The following is a 16,718-nucleotide window of genomic DNA, read 5'->3' on the forward strand; positions in this document are numbered from 1 at the left end:
ACCCCAGGCTCTTGCCCTCCCGTGAGTTAACCAAGCACACATGCTATCTTGGTTGAGTAATTAGCACAAGTGAGTGGCCACTGTTCAAACACAAGCAAGCACTGAAACAAAAATGTTTTACAATCACCCAAACTGCCATCATATCAGTTGTTGAGGCAGAGGAACTGGCGAAGGTTGGGGAGCATTAAACCGTAGTCCTTCAATGCGAGAGACGTTGGACGAGAGCTGGTGGAGTGACTCCATTATGCCTTGGAGCATCTGGGAGTGCTGGCCGAGCAGGACCCCCTACGAGGAAATTGCTTGACGGAGAGAAAAACCTTGTGGGTTATTCTCTGTGTCTGCTGGGTCCATGTTTTGGCCAGATCATTCTGTTAAGGAACGACTGAGGAACACAGGACCCAAGTGCAAGACAGAAACACGAATATACAAATTCAAGTGATTTAATGTGAACAGAGATATCTACAGTGGGATTGTGCAAAGGGACGGGTGACGTGTCCGGGGATCCAGTGGTACATGGTGAGTGGCGGTGAGCTCTCCAAGCGTGCCAAGTGAGTCGGTGTTCCAATCAAGAAACATGGCGTCCTCAACGTGTTAATGGCGTCCACAGTACAAACAACAATGAACACAGACCAGAGGGGGATCGACAAGTGGCAAGCAAGCAGGCAGGCAAGCAGGCAGACAGGTGATGGTAATGAGGCGTGGAAGCACGAACAAGGCTATCTGCAGCAGAGAAACACAATAGAACATAACTTCACAAGATAGGCACACAGGGAAATGCACAAACCAACAGGGAGCCAGGATTAACAGTGGAGTTTACCACAAGTAGACAGAACGATCTGGCGACGAGTGAGTCTCAAGCCGGTCTTCTTATACTGGAGGGTTGATTACTGGAATGAGCTTCACCTGGAACAGCCTGCCAGAGAAAGCCACGCCCACCAAACTCACAGACACAGACACAGAGTAGGGGGAGAAACATGAAGGATCACACACAGGTGAAAACAAACAATAACCACAGAAGGGAAGAGGAGGGCTGCCATGATGCCATAATGACAAAATAATTATTAAGAAAATAATTTTATATGCACTAATTTTGCATCCTCACCTGTACATTTTAAAAACAGATGTTCAACAGATGCACATGCAAAGCTTGTTATGTTATGAGGTGTGTTTGATTTCCATGGCACTGCACAGGGGCACTCCCATGAGGTGGTGTGTTGGCGTTGTGTTTTTGTCTGTGCTCAGCTGCTGCTGCTGACTTGACTGCTGCCTCTGTCACAGGACAACGGCTCACATTCATCCATGGTTGTGTTGAGGATAAGAAATGTGCACAAAAGGAAATGTGCCCTTCTCTGTCTGTGCATTGTTGGCTTCATCATGTACAGATATCTCAGGTAAGTCATGTTCACATTTGATTGTTTCAGTTAAAGAAACTGTGAGGCTGCTTGTATCTACTGCAGGATCTTAAAACAGACAAGATAGCATGCTGCAAGTCTTCACAAGACAAGGTGTGATACTCTACTATAAACTGTCACAGACACTTTACAGGAAATCTTGACAAGAATATTCTACTGGCGACATGACAAACCTGAAGCTACTATGAAGTGAAACTATTTCCCTGTACCTAACAAATAAGCATCACTGTTGTTCATAGAACGTGTTTAAGAAAAGTATACCAAGTGAACATGTATATATAACATTTAAACTTACTCAAACCTAGAGCAACATCACTTTTTGATTTTATTCAAAAACATGGAAAAAAGACAATGAGCATCTTGAAAAAAAACTGGATTCATACAATTAAAAAGCTAGGGAAAAATGTCTGGGGGAAAAGCTATTACATATTTAAAATTCTATTAAAGAATTACCATAATTTTAAAAGCTTTTTCCAGGTCAGTTACATCTTTGTATGTTTCTTGGTTTTCTTTTTTGTTTTTTGTTTAAATAATTTTCAGGTAATTTTCTTGTGCTCTTTACTATTTTCCTTCTAATTATTTTCTTCTGTCATTGCACATTGCCTTCTTCCTGTTTTTGCAAGAAATAAAGCTAATTTGCCCAGGTTTCAAAGGGCTAAAATGTGAAAAACAAGTGCTAAACTTATCTGCTAAAATCTATCTTGCCTTTAAACTCCAATATGTTTTTGTGCTTGCCAACACAAGACGTCTGCAGATTCCTGTCCAGCATGCCATGTGCTCTATTCAAGCACAATAGCCTGTGTGTTATTTTATGTGAGGGTGACACAAATGAAGGTCTCTTCCAGCGTGCCAGCAGGAGGACGGAGAATGAGCAGGAAGGTGGGTCTGTGTGCAAACTCATCCCAGTTCACCCTGGAGAGAGAACGCTTCCACATACTGGGGGGAACCATCCATTATTTCCGGGTGCCCAGGGCCTACTGGAGGGACCGGCTAATAAAAATGAAGGCCTGTGGCATCAACACACTCACAACGTAGGAAAACTACTTTGGATGTGTTTTGTTTTCCAAGAATGGCTTGAATGTTAGAGACAGAGAACATTTTGCATCCCTGCAGGTCTGTGCCATGGAGTCTGCACCAGCCAGAGAGAGAGGTGTTCAACTTCCACACTCAGCTGGATTTAGAGTAAGGAGTGGGGGGGGGGTACATAAACACACTCATCATTAATCAGCATACAGCTTACTGCTTATGAGAGGGCAGCCCATGCTCTCATTAAACCACATATGCAACCTGAACATGTCTACAATAAGAATGAAAACACCTTACACCTCCTCTCTAGCTCTTCCAACAATATTAGCAGCTCTGAGGCGTGTTGGGAGTACTTTCCTTTCCTGCTCATTGTCTAAGCCTAGTGCTCAGGGGAGAAGCTAGAGGCAGAGAGGTCCCACCTGACAACAGCAGCATCTCTCTGACAAGAGCTGCTTATCAAACAATTAACAATACAGCAGTGATAAGTGACGCCTCAATGTTCTTTTCTATCATTGATATAACTGCTGCTTTTAATCACACTGTTGTAAGGCAGGTACAAGTTTAGTAATATAAGATAATAATAAGAGAGTCAAGATGGTCACTATTGAATGTACAGTGCTATGCTACTATGCCAGCTATTACAGAATAACTAACCCCCCCACTTTTGACTTGAGTGCCTCCTCCCTGGAATATGAAAAAAGTCTCAAAAATGTGCACGGTTGGGAGTGGGTTAAGACACAGCACTTCCTGCAGGACCATTCTCATTCTATACTCATAAATTAGTGAGTGCTTTTGGAGTAAGAGCAGGAAGCTAAAAGCTATCTTTCGCATCCACATGAAATGCTCCTGTAGCTCCTGTAAATAGCAGATATCGAAGGATACCTAAATCATAATATGTAGATGCGGAAGTCGGCTCTGTGGAAGTCCACTGCAAAGCGGCAATATCTGACAACTTGCGAAGAGATTGTGTTGATTTTGCCGCCTCTCGCCCTCTTACCATATGTGTGACTTTGTGTTAGTGCAGACAATACTTTTTCATTGTCCTCTCTCCTTGGGTTTCAGAGCCTTTATTAATCTTGCTGCTGAACTGGGATTGTGGGTGATTTTATGTCCAGGGCCCTATATTTCTTCTGAGCTGGATCTCGGAGGACTGCCAAGGTAGTGTTAGCATTATTTACATGTAACATGAAAAATGTATACATATTGCACTGGTTCCCAATCTGTGGTCTGGGTATGCAAACTTCCACTAGTAACACATGAAGGAATCTTTGAAATATTTTTAAAAATTATTTTAAGTTATATGATGCTATCAGACCTAGTACACATTTCAAATGAAAATACCTATACTATGTGATATCTGAAATGTAATTTATTTTTACCTTTCCTGTAATATTTTTGTTTTGATACTGACATTCAGGAACGTAGCATGTACATACGTCCATGATTACATACACATGCTAAACTGTGATAACAGGATAGTGAGTGGAAGTAAAAACATGGCAACTGAGGCTCCAAACAGGAACTATTTATTAAATAATCTGATTAGAATCAACTTGCCTCTGTCCAGAGCAGAATAAGGTACACTATGGTATTTCAGTGTCAGTCACAGTCGTGGTACCACTGCATCATTACATATATACATTCAAACCTACTCTGTGTATTAAAATAGGATGTAGATTTAAACCCAGTTTAACCCTTTGAAACCTGACCAAAACAAAACAAAACTAAACAAAACAAAACAAAACAAAACAAAACAAAACAAAACAAAACAAAACAAAACAAAACAAAACAAGTAAATGACGTGGAAAAAGTGCGTAAACAATTATGTTTGTAAATATGAAGACTTTAGTATGCAGTTATTATAAATATATAATTTTTTTTTTCTATTCCCCCCCCTAAACTGTTATCCCTAGCTTTTAAAAAGAATAATTTTATAAATCTACAATTTTTTTGCGATTTGTGGAACATTTCTTACCGGGTTGCTCATGACCTTTTTCCTTGCTCTGTGAAAGCAGCGCAAGAAAGGTGATGTCTGTTTACGTTTCAGAGGGTTGAATCTCAGGGTTAATGCTAAGCTCAACAAGCTCTGACTATTTTGTATCTGTGAAAAATTTAAATGAAATTTGTAAGTGAATTTAAGCGGCCAGCACCAAATCATTTTGATGGGACCCACAAAGTGACAGTGCTCTGGTGGGTGCAATCAGGACAAAGCTCCACACAATGCTCATGTTGACTTAACTATGCCTCTGTTGTGCTTACAGCTCTGGAGCTTTAGTCCTAACTCTGCAGCTTGTTTTCTATCTCTTTGTAGTTGGCTTCTCCGCGATGACAGCATGAAGCTGAGGACAACTTACCCAGGCTTTACTCAGGCTGTCAATACTTTCTTTGACAAACTTATACCGAAGGTGGTTCCACTGCAGGTAGCACTCTGTCACTAAAGCTGTGAAGAACTTCGTTATCACTCCAGTTTGTTAAACCTAACAATTTTCAAAAATGTTGCTGTTGATGTTTTTCCAGTTCAAGAAAGGAGGTCCTATTATTGCAGTGCAAGTGGAAAACGAGTATGGATCCTTTGCAAAGGATGACAGTTACATGCTCTTCATTAAAGAGGTAATGTCATTGGCTTGCTTTGTTTAAATGTGCCCTTAAGACTGCATTTAAACACACAGGTATAAAAAGAGGGAATGAATCGATCCGTGATGCTCATATCCTCTGTTGGGACATTCTGTTTTATTTGTTTTATCTGTTTTTAGGCTTTACAGGACAGAGGGATCAGCGAGCTCTTGCTCACATCAGACAACCTCAATACAATTAAGTCGGGGAGTGTCGATGGAGGTACAGTCTGTTAACCCTTTGAAACCTTAACAACATTAATTTTCATGTTCTGCGTTGACACACCTTCCACTTGCATTTAAACAATTGAAACCTGAGCAAATTGGTTTGATGTCTTTTGGAAACATGGCTAAAAAGGCAATGAGAAAATTGACAAGAAATATCCCAAAAATTGCAAGAAATTTAAGAAAACAGACCTAACAATGAGAAGGAGACAGAGAGAGACAGAGAGAGAGAGAGAAGAAGAGAGATTATTATAATAATAACTTTACCTAAAACCTTCCTTTGTTTTGGTTCCTTTTTTTGTTTCTTTTTTACGTTTTCTTTTCTTTTTTTTGTTTTTGCTGAATTTCAGGTAATTTTCTTGCTAGTCGTGTGTCAAAGGGTTAACACACACACACACACACACACACACACACACAGAACGCTTACCTTGTGTTTTCCGTCTTGTAGCCATCAGATCAGTTAAGTTGCAGAAGCTGAATATGAAAGACATCCAGGATCTGAACGCTATGCAGGTGTGTATCTGACAGTCAAGGAACCATTTAATAAAATACTGCACAGTGAGCTGTGTGAACCAACTGTGTCGATCTTCTCTCTGCTGTTTGTCAGCCCAACAGCCCCACCATGGTGATGGACTACTGGACGGGCTGGTATGATGTGTGGGGTGACCTCCACCACGTGCTGCCCCCAGAGGGTGAGAAAGCTTCTTCATGTTTTCATTGGCTTTATAGGTGAAAAAGACTCTATCAGTGTTAACCGCTTATATTGGAATTCCCCAAAGAAAATAATGTAAGTTATACATAACGTAATGCTGCTTGTGGCTTTTTGAATGCACCCACTTTTTAATATAACTATACTTTGATTTACATGACATTTACATGGTTTAGTCTAAACATGATGTAGACCAAGATGACATACATTTTGTGTGGTCTCCAGCGCCATCTAGTGGCCACAGGAAGTATTATCTCAAATGAAATATCTAACTGAAGGATTGAAATTCTCTGCTTGTTCCGACTTTCACTGAAACGAAAGTTCATGGGACATCAAAAGCTTTTCAAGTCCTGAGTTTTTGTCATACCCTGTCGGTGTGGCTAGGTTTTCAACTTTGATGTTTTGCCTTGAAACAGGAAGTTGTAGTAACTCGGTCAGACAGACATTGTCCAATCTGCCCCAAAGTTTTCATGCTTGATGAAGCCCGACCTGACCACATGTGTTTGGCTCATTTGACTTATCAGCATACTGCCACCTACTGGAAACAGGAATTCACGATTTCTATTTTTAGCTGCATCCACTTACAGGTTGACCACATTCAGCTCAAACTTGGTACAAAAGCTGCTTAAGACCTCCATGATGCCTCCTTGTGAAGATCAGATGTTTTTAATAAACACTGTTGCCATGGCAATGCCGTATTTGCCACCAAACAGGAAGCTGTAACTTCAGTTCACATTAACCGATTAGCCCCAAATTTTTTAAGGGTGCGATCAGGTTGCAGCCCTGAACACATCAATATGTCAGTAAAGCATGATACACAATGTGCCACCTACTGGCAACAAGAAGTATACCTTGTAAAACAATTATTGTTTGATTTACATGGAATTAACATGCTTTGGTCTACAAATGATGTAAAGTCTGATGACTTTTTTTTGTTCTCCAGCACCACCTAGTAGTCATAGAATAATACTACACCGTGTGAAAAAAAATCTCTCAAATGAATTGCCTTTTTGAGGGCTTTAACATATTCAAAAAGTCATGAAACTTTGCAGACCAAAGACTTTGGTCTTGTGCATGGGTGGGAGAAAATGTATCAGTTGTGCCCCCTACTTATTTTCAACGAAGCAGCCCACGCATCACATTTTACCTAGAGCTGTGAAACTTTGGAGGCCTGTGCAACACCCCAGTACCTACAAAAAAGTCTCTTGGGGCCATACCGTAAAAACCAACAGGAAGTCAGCCATTTTGATGTGAAGTTGTAATTTTGGTGTATTTATATATACTTTTCAGGGGTCGTAATTTTTCGAACTTGCCCTAGAGCTTTCATCACATTGACTTCAAATGTTATGGCTACCTTCATAAGACCTTTGACAGCAAAAGTTATTTAAATCATGAGTTTTCATCACACCATGTGATCTGTATGAGGCCTCTAATTTGCATGCTCTGCCATGAACCAGGAAGTAAACGGTCCAATATGACCCAAACTTCACGTTTGATAGGAGTCCCACCCTGAACACATCTATATGACAATTTTAAGTGATAATGAGAGGGCCACCTATTGGCACAAGAAAGGCAAAGTTTTACACTAAGACGTCTAGCTCCTAGTAGGTTGACTCGATTGATCTCAAAATGGTTTCAAAAAAGTCAAAAAGACATAGATGATGCTTGAAAATAAATATTGTGAGTTTTCGTTGAAAGGTGTTAACGAGGTCGGGTGGACAATTTCAATGGTTCAACATGACATCAAAAACTGTTGTAACCTCACCCTAGATGGTCAGAACTTTACAAAATTTGTGAGATTTTTTTATGAGTCCGGGCCTGAAGACATCTGCAGTGCAATTTTGAATCATAGTCATAGCGCCACCCATTGGTAGCTCTTTGATTTTTCCCCTGTAGCAGGTTAACTCAATAAACCTCATGTTTAATCAGAATACTGCAAAGACCTTCATGATGCACAAAAATTCATCTTTTGAGTTTTCATCAAACGCTGTTGCCAAAGTTACACATTATTTGCCATAAAACTAGAAGCACTTTTTGAGGGGCAAGGCATGCACCAAAACTCAACAAACATGGCTAGAAACATCAAAAATCACTAATTGTGATAGTTGATATGATTTCTTTGCATTGATCTGTCAAAATGGCTCTGTAGCGCCCCCTAGAAATTTTCAATAAAGCAGCCTCCTCGGCGCATTTAACCGAGAGCTATGAAATCTAGGTGACATGTGTAACATACCAATACCTACAAAAAAGCCTCTTAGAGCCATGCCCTAAACCCAACAGGAATCCCATCATTTTTTATTTCATTGAAATTTTTGGGCGAATTTTTAGTAGAGCCCGACTGATTTTTCAATTCACTGATATTATCAGCCGATGTGTTTTACAGACATAATGGAGCGTTTTGACATCAGCGTTTATTTTTTCCAATATCGCTGATAAAAAAAAAACTTTGTTCACAGACCATATAATGCAGAAAATGATGGCTGGTGGTTTAGAAATTGTGTCTACAGTTTGTCCAGCAGAGTTCGCTCTTACTCCATTTTTAAACTACTCTCAGCACTCAAGCACCTTGTGACAGAGAGAGTTGCAGAACAGTGGAAGGTGGTGCAGTCAGTCAGTGTTTTCACAGTAAGCAACATTGAAATACATACTGTGAAATTAATAAACAATGGCCTCATCATTCTGCGAACATATAAGACGATCTAAGGTCCCAGGGTGACAGGAGGAGAGGACTTTTAACGTCTCCGCTGCGTTTTCACGGGCACATGGCATCGCTGCTCTGTGCCGCCGCTCCTGTACCTGTCTGTGTCACCTGCGCGGTGCGCCAAGCCGTCTAGAGCTCTCCTTGTTCTGCGGCTCTGTTTACAGCATGAGACATCAGCTGATCACTAAACTATCACCAGCAGCCGGTATGCTGCGAGCATACTGATGAAGGTTATGAGATATTAAGACAGAGGTCCCCGTAGTTTGAAACATCACAGCAAACTCTTTTTGGCTCTCACATTGACAGTGTCAGTGCAGTAGCTGCACTTTTTCCGTTCTTACCTTTCACAATAAAAGCCCTAGACAAAATCAATTACATTTACTGAAATAAATGTAAATGTGAAGATAAAAGGGCTTTTTATTATTTTGTCTGCAAAAAATATGCTCTGTTAGTAGATTTTTTCTTCCAGCCAAATTGGCTGAATCAAAAAGTTAATTGTGGACAATGACTGTCAGCTGTAGTGGGCAGCAAATTTCAATATTCCATAATAACACAGGAAGTATTGTCATTTGACTTTGCATGGTTCAGTTTGTCTTGAACGTCACATTCTGCTTAAGTGTCACAGCCTGAAGACATCTACATGTCAATATTTGGTTATAGCTTTACCATTCTACAACCAAAAAAAAACAGGCATCTCCAGCTTCAACACTACATGGAGGAAACACTAATTCACTGCTGCGTGGAGTATTCCCCATTCTCAGAGAAACACGGTCACATCAGTCGGTGTCCTGCCAGAAGCCCTGACATGTGCGGAGATGCGAGAGCCCATTCATCACTACTTGCATCTTTAATTATAATTGCAGTTGAAGTTGGCGCTGAGTAGAATCACAACATTGGTGCAACCATGACCATGATCCAGACGCAGCCATGATCCGGAAATCTAGGAAACAAGGGTGCACCAGAGAAGAAGCCGAGTTAGTGTTATGCAGTAATAGGACATGGCAGATATTATAGCAGATGTGGAATATTTTATTTGCCATGTTGCACCGCCATGTTTCTACAGTAGCTCAGAACAGACAAACCAAATAGAGCCAATCATGTTTTGTGTCAGCCACCGTAGTTAGCAGCCCCTCTGTGACTAGCAGCATTGGAAAAACACAGATTTTTTGAAACCGAAACTGCTTTATTCAGCTTTTTTACCTTTTTAAATCACCAGGGGTCTCATTTAAAAAACAGTGCATAAGATTCATATAGTATTAGAGGATGTGTATTTAACACTGTTGATTCTGTGTTTTGCAGTTATTTCATGCTTTTTTATGTATGCATTTCAACATGAGGGGTGCTCCACAGCCCAGCGTGGGCAGGCATCACATAGTCTGATGCTCTCCTCTGCACTCTGGTAGGATATGTTATTCTGAGACAGTGCTGATGATGCTTATGGAAAAGTTAATGCTCACTAGTACAAATCAAAATGGCTAGAATGAATGTTTATAGTAGACTGGATCCACGTGAGATGATAGGTGAAATTTATTGTGAGTGGCATCATGACACATGTAATGATTCCTCTCACATTTACTACAAACATCATCTACAAACTGGCCTAAATACATCATCTCACCAGCTGCATCTCAAATGTCCCCTGTCAGTTCCTCTACATGTGCACACATTCTCCCCTCAAGTTTTTTGTTAGAGATCACAACTTTTGCATGGGAAGTGGCTACTTTCAGAGCTTGTTTTGTGTGTATGCAAAGTTTATAAATGAGACCACTGGTCAGTTTGTCTTGCAAAGGAAGAAACCTCTGTGAATAATTCAGCTCAGGGTGAAAACCTCCTTAATGTTTCGATCTTATCTTGGTTATCAGGGGAAAAAGGTGAGCACACATTAGCAGGACCTAGGTTAGCGGCCTGTCTGAAAAGACCCAAACAGCATTACAGAAACACTGATTTGTAACATGACACAGCTTTATTCAGTGTTTTATTGGTTTCGGGGCCAGCCAACTTTTGAGTCGTTGCATTGCAGCCTCTGGGAAAGAGACCAGCAGGGCATCAAAAAGTTCTCAATTAATTGTTTTAAAAACTGTATTAGGATTTTCCTGTTGCTTCATGTTTTTAAGGAGTCAGTATTTTGAACAGCGATCATGTTGAACTTCTTGTCATTAGATATGGTGTCCACTGTGAGAGAAATGCTGAGGCGAGGCATGTCTGTGAATCTCTACATGTTCCACGGAGGTTCCAGTTTTGGCTTCATGAGCGGAGCGCTTGCTGATCCTTTCTACAATGCGCTGGTCCCCAGCTATGGTTGGTCCCTCTGTGTGGTGTACTCTGTCACAAAAAAACTTGCAGTGTCAGTGATGCAAATTTAAAAAGATTTCATTGTAACAATGACACACTGCTATGTCAGAGCTGGGGAGTATGTTCCGTCATATCTACAGAATAGCATTCACCTTCACACCCAGCAGGTGGCAGCAGAAAACAGTTCATTGATATTACATTATGATGTATTTCAGATTATAATGCTCCGCTGTCTGAAGCTGGGGAGTACACTCCAAAGTACCATCTCCTTAGAGATGTACTTTCTCAATACAACAGTAAGTGACACACTAAATTCAATGAGAATAAAGTATGTAAATACATGCTGCCACTAACCTCAGTGCCTGATATTGTCTGTGACCACTTTGCAGGAGGGGGCAGCTTCCCTGACATGCCGGCCCTGCATTTCAGGGAGGCTTATGAACCAGCTATCATGTACCAACACCTGTCATTATGGGATGCCTTGAGCTTTACTGAGGGGGTATGTTTTGTGTTAGACTATATGTTGTCAATATGTGTAATGAAAATCATTTTGCTTCAATTAAAGTGATCTATTTATTCATTTATATATATTTTTGAAGCCATTTAAGTCAGCCAAGCCAATAAGCATGGAGAATCTACCTGTGAACAACAGGAATGGCCAGTCCTATGGATACACACTGTATGAAACTACCATCACCAGTGGAGGATTATTGAAGTCTGGAGACAATGTCCGAGACCGCGCCCTCGTGAGTCCTCATGGTACATGACACAGACATGTATATAAATAACCTTAATATACAGTCTATGGTACATGATGGCATGATGTCACTCTCTCTGACCTTATGTTGTTTAGATGTGATTGCCCCCCATTAATTAATTTTAAACATCCTGATCATCGATGTGTTGGTTGTTATTGAAACTTTTTTTAAAAATTATTTTTACAGGCTTTTTTGCCCTTATTGGACAGGAAAGATATAGCGTGAAAGGGGGAGAGAGAGGGCATGACATGCAGCAAAAAGCCAAGGCTGGACTTGAACCTGCGGCTGCTGGGGTGCCCATTCTACCTACTGAGCTGCTGGACACCCCATTGTCATTGAAACTTAACTTGAAGAAAAAGTTGGACGTTTTGAAGATTATGTTTTCTTAACACAAGTTAGATGTTAAATTAATACAACACATATGTAATGTACACAAAATATGAAGCTAGAGCAAGCAAGTCTTCTGGCTCTGTCCAAAGGCAAAAAGGTATACCAGCACCTCAAAAAATCTCTTATTATACCCCATTCCCACCAAAATTAGTGCCTGCAAGTGGGTTTTTCAAACACCAGTAAACCCGCTAAATATGGACAATTAGCTGTATTCCCACTGCCAGTGAAAATCCAGATGTTAGTGGGTGTAAGCGAGTTTTTTGTGGAGTGGGAATGAGGCTTTGTTTACTAGGTTCAAGTCTCAAGGTTATTTTTTGTCAAATGAACAACAATTACAAAAGCAGTTGTTACTATCAAACTCCCTTTACCAATACCATGTAAACATGCAGTACACAGTGATACCACAGGGCAACAGGCAGAACATAATATCTATATCTATATATATATCTATATATAGTGATTTAGGGAGGGAGGAGGTTATGAAGATTTTGACTAACCACTTGAAGCACTTCTTGATGGTGGAGGTGGATGCCACTTGGTGGGAGTCATTCAGGCAGAAGGCTTTGGTATTTCTGGGGGCAACTAGGGACAATGGTGGTCTTTGTAAAACATGGGGATTACAGACTGGAGCAGTGACTTGTTGAAAATGTCTGTAAGGGTGACTGCCAGCTAGTCTTCACACACACTGAGAGCATGGCAGACAGGTCCAGGCACCAACAGGACTTGCCCCTGTTCTTAAGCTAAGTCAGTTGGAACTTGGCATTCTAAGTGCTAGTTATACCAGTTGCACCATCTGGGCTTAAGCCTTCTTCTTACTAAGACTGAGTGAAAGATTTATGCCTGGTCCAGAGCAGGCGTAAAGTCAAAATATCAACTGTTTGGATATATCAGCAGCCTGACACACAAGAGCCACAAAGGTTGAACAGCAACCCACGTTGGCTTTCCTGCTAAAGTCACCTTTTTATTCAGCTAACATACAAACACAAGTGTTGTCCTTCACCTCAACTTGTTGAACAAGTAACAAAAAAAACACTCACTGGTAAAATGTGCACTGTTAATGTCCGTCATCAAGCTAGAAAGTTAGCAAATTAGCTGTTACACAGCAGTTCGTTTATTTCAGAGCTAGAAAGTTAGTGAATTAGCTGTTAAACAGCAGTATGTTTATTTCTAGCTTTTTTCTTCCTAGGTTTTTGTCGATAGAAGTTACATTGGCCTTTTCAAGCGCCAAAGCCTGGAACTGGCCGTTTCTGATGTTCAGGTATGGCTATAATGGCAAATGTCCAATAAAATCATTTAAAGTTATGGGATGTGATGGATGCTGAAGTGTTGGCTGTTTGGCTTTTGAAACTTGCTGAGACATAAAGGAGCTCAATCCCTACAGGGACGGCGTACCCTAAGCTTACTGGTGGAAAACTGTGGACGAGTTCACCAGGGGAGGGACCTTGACAAACAGCATAAAGGTGATGAACAGACATTATGCAGTTCATTGTTGTGCCTACTACTAAAGCACTCCAGCACTCAGTGGGTAGTGCACATACCAATTTGATTTATGTTCTTGCAGGTCTAGTGGGGGGCATTTTATTAAACAATATCCCCTTGCACGATTTTACAATGTACAGCCTGGATATGAAACCCAGCTTTATTGATAGGTTTGTATACTTTATTGAATCTAAAGCATTGCATATCACTTTCATTACACTGTAATAGTGTTTGAAGTGGATGCCTTTTTTCAGTCTCTATCAGGCACCTTGGAAAACTTTCCCTGAAACTCCCAGCTTCCCTGGATTTTTCATAGGAAGGCTGTTCGTATATGGCTATCCCAGTGACACATTTGTGAAACTGCCTGTAAGTTAAATTTAACATATCATTTTTATTTTTATGCTATGTATATAATTGGGTGTGTTGGGTGTGAAAAACTTACAGTATGCATATCAATCAATCCATAAACCTGTCTGTGGGCCCACAGGGCTGGGAGAAAGGTGTTGTGTTTATCAATGGTCTGAATCTGGGCCGCTACTGGTCAATAGGCCCCCAGCAGACTCTCTACCTCCCTGGTCCCTTTCTCAACAGCGGAATCAACCAGGTACAGCTCTGCACACATGACAAGTTGTTTGCAAATTGAATAAACATGCTTACAAAAGTACTCCTTAAAAAGATAGTTTGGGATTATTGAAGTGGGGCTATATGAGATACTTATGTATAGACACTGTGTTACGTACAGTAGCTGGTAGTCGGCACGCTCCTGGTTTGCAGAAACGGAGGTAACTACCACTTCAAAGCTGAGCATTAACCTGCTGTGGAGGGGAGTTGACATCAAAACATATTTTAGCCACTTTAAAAAAAGTCCTCCCTAAAAAAATCAACATCAGTCTAAATGGACGCTGTATTGAGAAGTCCAATTCAGTCATGCACTGTATTACGCAGGTTAAGCAGGTCAGCTGTTTGGGTCCCAAAGTGCTTTTACTGGCTGTCTCACAATCTGACTGAAACAAAACTTTCATTCACTTGTTTTTTTCAGGTCCGTTCAACCCACAGACTATATATAAAGATGGAAGACATGACAGCTGCCCCAAAGTGTAACTTTTCAATCTCAATCGCCCCCTGGTGTCTCTCTGCAGTATAGGTCTTAAAGCCCGCCCTTCCATGTTAGTAAAAGGGACATAGTCCGAACTAAAAACTCAAAGTGCACACCCAAATACATTTTTCCCAAAGATGGTTTCTGTCACTGAAGGTAGTTCTCATCACCCAGATTTTTGTTCAGCTGAGTTTTTATGATACGTTTGGATTTAATGAGTTATTCAATCAACAACGAGAGGGTTTTCCGCCATGATTGACAGCTGTGTCAACTAATCTATGCGCTTGCACTCAATGAGACTGCTTGTAACTGGTCAGAGTGTTGCCACCTTCTGATTCACAAAAATCCTGAGGCTGTGTTATAACAAAGTCCAGGCAGCCGCAGCTCTCTGTGTTTACAGTCCACAGTGAGGTTTGCCTCCACACTCACCTTCTACTGAAAAAGTTCTTCTTCTCTCATTCATTATAGGCTACCTTTGTCTCTTTGTCTCCATGGTGAAACACCATTTTGCTATTGCTGTCATAATCAGTCCTTTTTTTTTCTTTTTTGTTAAATTTTATCGTATTTGTTGTCTCTTCTATAAACTGCTGAGACTTTGACTCAAACAGTTGATCCATGGCTTGATACAGTTCACAGCTGGGCTTCTGTGTAGGGACATGGAAGTGATATGGTTGAGAAAATGTAGCGCCAACAGAAAGGGCTGTGTGATGGTGACTTAAAGCAGTCAGAACACACTACATATAGCGTCCACTTTGACTGATACTGATATATTTTTTTAGGTAGGCCCTTTTAAAAGGGGCTTAAATATGTTTTAAGCATTGTATTGCTGAGCCCTGGGGTCTGAGATCTGGGCTTTCCTTGCATTATAGTGAAGATTAAGATTAATTCCAGAACCACTTTTCAAAACTGTAACTCTCTCTTCTTTGTCTCTCACTTTTTTCTGTTGAAATGAATCAGGTCCTTGTATTTGAAGAGCAAGAGGGGGACTATAAGGTCCACTTCGAGGACACGCCTGATCTTGGCATGGCAGCAGATATCCAGTGACTGTCATCACCTCTTCAGACAAAGATTCACTTAGTGCCTGTGGTAACTTTAAAGTCATGGAGACATGGTCGATGTCTGTATAATACCTTCATAAATATTCATACATACACAGATTAATGTAAAAACAACAGAGAGAGGCGTGTTTGTGTGGGAGCACTTTATACATACAGTCGCCTTTAGTTTCAGTGACTACACATGGAGCTACTTATAAAGCTTATTCTCTGACCCATGGATATCCACTTAAAGGCTAAAAATGTCTGTTTGGGGACAGCAGTTATATTTGATATTGTAGTTAGATTAGAATTTCTTGTGTTTCTGCAGGATGCAGATTTTGAAACGGACACAAATTAGCCTTTAAAACATAACTTGACTGACTTGTGGGATAATCTGAATTGAGGCAGGGGTGATGTGAACAGCTTTCAAATTAAACACAGGCGGCACTGCAGCAACATTAGGCCTTATGCCTTACCAAGTGAAAGCCCAAGGTTTCAGATGACTAGCACATTGATAACCGACCAAACTCTGAGCAGTCTCAGTCTGAGGACATTAACATTTGTAAGCAATGCAGTGCAAGTCAATGGGGTATAAAATTATCACTTGCAAGCCGACCAGCCATTGTGGGGCTAATTTGTTAAGACAGTTTAATACAGCTATTGATAAAAGATGCACCAGTGGCGGTTAGCACATTTGGTGCCCTGGGCGAGCCTTCCCAAAGTGCCCCCTGCATCCACAACCACAAACACAAAAAGAGCTCTTCACTCAAAAGCACTGCATGTGAACTATCAAAATGCAAATAAACAACTTGGCTAACATTAAAAAATACAACAGAATATGTGCTAATTTGCTTTCAGTAACATATTGTACATGTTACTGAAAGCAAGTAATTTGATCTGAAGAATTAACATTAAAACAATATGTGATCATTTGAAATAATAATAAAAGCTACAAATTCATTTTCTGATTGAACTGGTGAA

The 16,718-nt window shown here is 40.6% G+C and overlaps 1 protein-coding gene across 1 annotated transcript; it reads left to right on the forward strand.

Moving 5' to 3' along the window:
* Positions 1-1,299: 1,299 nt before the first annotated feature.
* LOC121952950 (beta-galactosidase-1-like protein 2) lies at positions 1,300-15,744 on the forward strand. Its single transcript, XM_042499836.1, has 19 exons — positions 1,300-1,391; positions 2,258-2,443; positions 2,526-2,594; positions 3,501-3,596; positions 4,750-4,858; positions 4,956-5,048; positions 5,192-5,273; positions 5,724-5,788; positions 5,883-5,967; positions 10,846-10,983; positions 11,193-11,273; positions 11,367-11,476; positions 11,577-11,723; positions 13,312-13,383; positions 13,507-13,585; positions 13,687-13,774; positions 13,859-13,970; positions 14,092-14,208; positions 15,658-15,744. The coding sequence occupies exons 1-19, from the start codon at positions 1,300-1,302 to the stop codon at positions 15,742-15,744; spliced, it is 1,908 nt and encodes a 635-aa protein (XP_042355770.1).
* Positions 15,745-16,718: the final 974 nt, after the last annotated feature.

Source organism: Plectropomus leopardus, chromosome 13, assembly GCF_008729295.1.
Source record: "Plectropomus leopardus isolate mb chromosome 13, YSFRI_Pleo_2.0, whole genome shotgun sequence".
Lineage (NCBI taxonomy): Eukaryota > Metazoa > Chordata > Actinopteri > Perciformes > Serranidae > Plectropomus > Plectropomus leopardus.

Excerpts from the sequence above, each read along its gene's own strand:
- LOC121952950 (XM_042499836.1), top strand. The coding sequence starts at position 1,300 with ATGGTTGTGTTGAGGATAAGAAATGTGCACAAAAGGAAATGTGCCCTT. Across the intron at positions 10,984-11,192 it reads TGCGCTGGTCCCCAGCTATG|ATTATAATGCTCCGCTGTCT; the intron begins GTTGGTCCCTCT and ends GATGTATTTCAG. Across the intron at positions 13,971-14,091 it reads ACACATTTGTGAAACTGCCT|GGCTGGGAGAAAGGTGTTGT; the intron begins GTAAGTTAAATT and ends GTGGGCCCACAG.